The sequence below is a fragment of the Penaeus chinensis genome, chromosome 34 (assembly GCF_019202785.1).
Source record: "Penaeus chinensis breed Huanghai No. 1 chromosome 34, ASM1920278v2, whole genome shotgun sequence".
In the NCBI taxonomy this organism is placed as follows: Eukaryota; Metazoa; Arthropoda; class Malacostraca; order Decapoda; family Penaeidae; genus Penaeus; species Penaeus chinensis.
This window is the reverse complement of record NC_061852.1, coordinates 16668055-16670554: the sequence shown is the minus strand read 5'-3', so window position 1 is coordinate 16670554 and position 2500 is coordinate 16668055. Positions and strand designations below refer to the sequence as shown.

At 32.0% G+C, this 2500-nt stretch overlaps 1 protein-coding gene across 1 annotated transcript in view; it reads right to left on the bottom strand.

Annotated features, from left to right (window-relative positions):
• Positions 1 to 2500, bottom strand: part of LOC125043571 (3-phosphoinositide-dependent protein kinase 1-like) — a 36792-nt gene that overhangs the window by 25856 nt on the left and 8436 nt on the right. Inside the window, exons 5-7 of the mRNA XM_047639775.1 lie at positions 1146 to 1301; positions 491 to 635; positions 51 to 157 (exon numbers count right to left, since the gene is read on the bottom strand). Of these exons, the coding sequence (XP_047495731.1) occupies positions 51 to 157; positions 491 to 635; positions 1146 to 1301 (408 nt within the window). The remainder of the gene's footprint in view (positions 1 to 50; positions 158 to 490; positions 636 to 1145; positions 1302 to 2500) is intronic.

The following is a 2500-nucleotide window of genomic DNA, read 5'->3' as shown; positions in this document are numbered from 1 at the left end:
ACACCTTGGGACGCAAATAACTTCTAATAATGTAAAAATATCCCACTTACCATCTAATCCTTCTATTTCTTCTTTTGAGAGAATCTTAGCAGAGCCAAAGTCTGTTATCTTTACGTGCATTCTTTCATCTAGCAAAATATTTTCTGGTTTTAAATCTCTGAAAGTAACAAAGGTAATCATTACTAAAGTTTATTTATAACCAGGACACAGGAAAAACACCTTCCCTTATACTTCTTCTTTAAATATAAAATTATATAAATGGTGGAAGATTTTTCTCTTCATTCTAAAAATGCTTTTTAAAGTGCTTAACTTATATGAACAGTCTATTCAAATCCATAAAGGAAACTAGGTCCTGCTCCTTTAACCCAATGGCCATTTATGGCAAAAAACATGTCATGTATGCAATCACACCTAGATTTTCCCCAGGAACCAAAAAGGAGTTGGTAAACCATTCACAAAACTAAATTACTGATAAAATAGGCTTACTTACCGATGAATAATATTTAATGAATGGAGATGTTCTAATGCTCTGATTATTTCTGCAGTGTAGAACCTTGCACACTCTCTATCAAAATTGCCTACCCTTTGGATTAAATTTAAAAGCTCACCATTTTTACAGTATGTCATCACAAAATCTACAGTACCTAGTTAAGGAAAAAGCATCAATCTCAAGAATATATAAACATTTCTTTTAGAATCTTTCAAATATAAATGCTGTAGGCCACAAATTATGATGATGATGCTCATTTTTATAGTTTTAAATGACTCCTTTGGGATTTAGTCTAATGTGTCATAAAGCAACATAGTAACACATTCACAGTGGAGAGTGCAAGCTCTCAGCATCAACAGGTTCCATGTTTCCATAGCATTACATGGTAAGAATTTTTATTATAGAGATAAAGTGACTATATCAACTTAATAGTAAAATTTATGGTTCTCATGCTTCTAGAAAGAATACTGAAGACTTCACTTACAATATAAAAAAGGATTGCATTTAACAGACTCATAACTTGTGGTTCAGTTTTGCTGTCAGCTTTTAGACAAACAAGTAAACATATCCATCAATTCACATTCAAACATGAAAGAGAGAAATGGATTCTACAGATCATGAATGAATAAATGTTGAACATGATGTCAAAGGATACAAAGCTTATAATCCCCTTGAAAAGCATATGACAGCTTAACAAAGAATGGAGCTTTCGGATTCTGGTTGCTGTTAAGGATGTTCATTACATCCTTTTCTCTTGTCACTTGCTGGACTTTTTTCTCTCGAATAATTAACTCCTTCTCACAGACCTTAACTGTAAACAAAGAAAATAAAATATAGTTATTTCAGGTCCACAGACAAATACACAATAAACAGGTATTTGTGAAGCATTTAAAATAATACATCAGTCTTTCCTAGTGCATTCTACATTCAAATACAAATAAATATGCAATAATGTAAAATAAAACATAACTGGAAAAATAAATAAATAAATAAAATGCTATACTGCATGACTACAAGAACGGTTCAGATATCCCAAATACTAAAGCTGTTCCTAAACATATCTAATCATACATATATCAAAGTAAACAAAATACACACATGAATCTTTAAAAAATAGACATGAGAAAAATAATTGGGATCCCTGAATGTTTCCTCTCCCTTTCACACACAAAAACATATTCTGTTGACTGACCTAAAAGTAGTTCTGGTGGATAACTCACAACCATTTTTCTGACTTCCTCTATTTTTGACAACAGGCCCTAATATTTACCTTTCTTTTCCTTCATTTATTAAATAATCTATCTATCCATCTAAAACAGAGAGTACGCCAACGAGGTTCCCGCATGACCCATGAAGAACCCTTAAAAGATTTGGCACAAATTTCCAGTTTTCTATGAGCATAAGTGGTATACATGATTATTTCTGTAATATACATACTCATTTCAACTGTCTAAAGAAAAATATAAGACTTCACTACAGAGACCTAAGCTATCCTCATATTAGAGCAATACATGACAAAGAAATGTGTGAATATAGTTTAAAATGTATTATGCAATCTGCCCCTCTCTGGAAAACGCTGGATCCACCACTCAACCATACAGCACAGCATGTCCCATAATCCCCCTCTTGCCCATTGGGAAAAAAGCTGTCTTTGTTAACTTTAAAAGTTTTTCTTTTTTTTAATGGCTTTCTTTTGTTTCCATGATAAACAGCCATCTTTCCAGTTGTGTTTCATCAAAACCACTATCATTTAGTAAAATTTTAAAAGAAGTTTATTTTCAGAAATACATTTGTTCAAGGATGTTTTTTTGAAATTACAATAAAAATGAAAGACATTCTATATTTGACAAATGCCTGAGGCTTTGACGGAGATTAGGGTTGATACCATCACAAAAAATTATGATAATAATCATCAAAAATACAATAATAATTTTGAAATTTATTCATACTCTGCTCATCAGCACTGTATCTCCCTAGTTCAGTAAAGTCCCCAAAGGACCACACCATCAC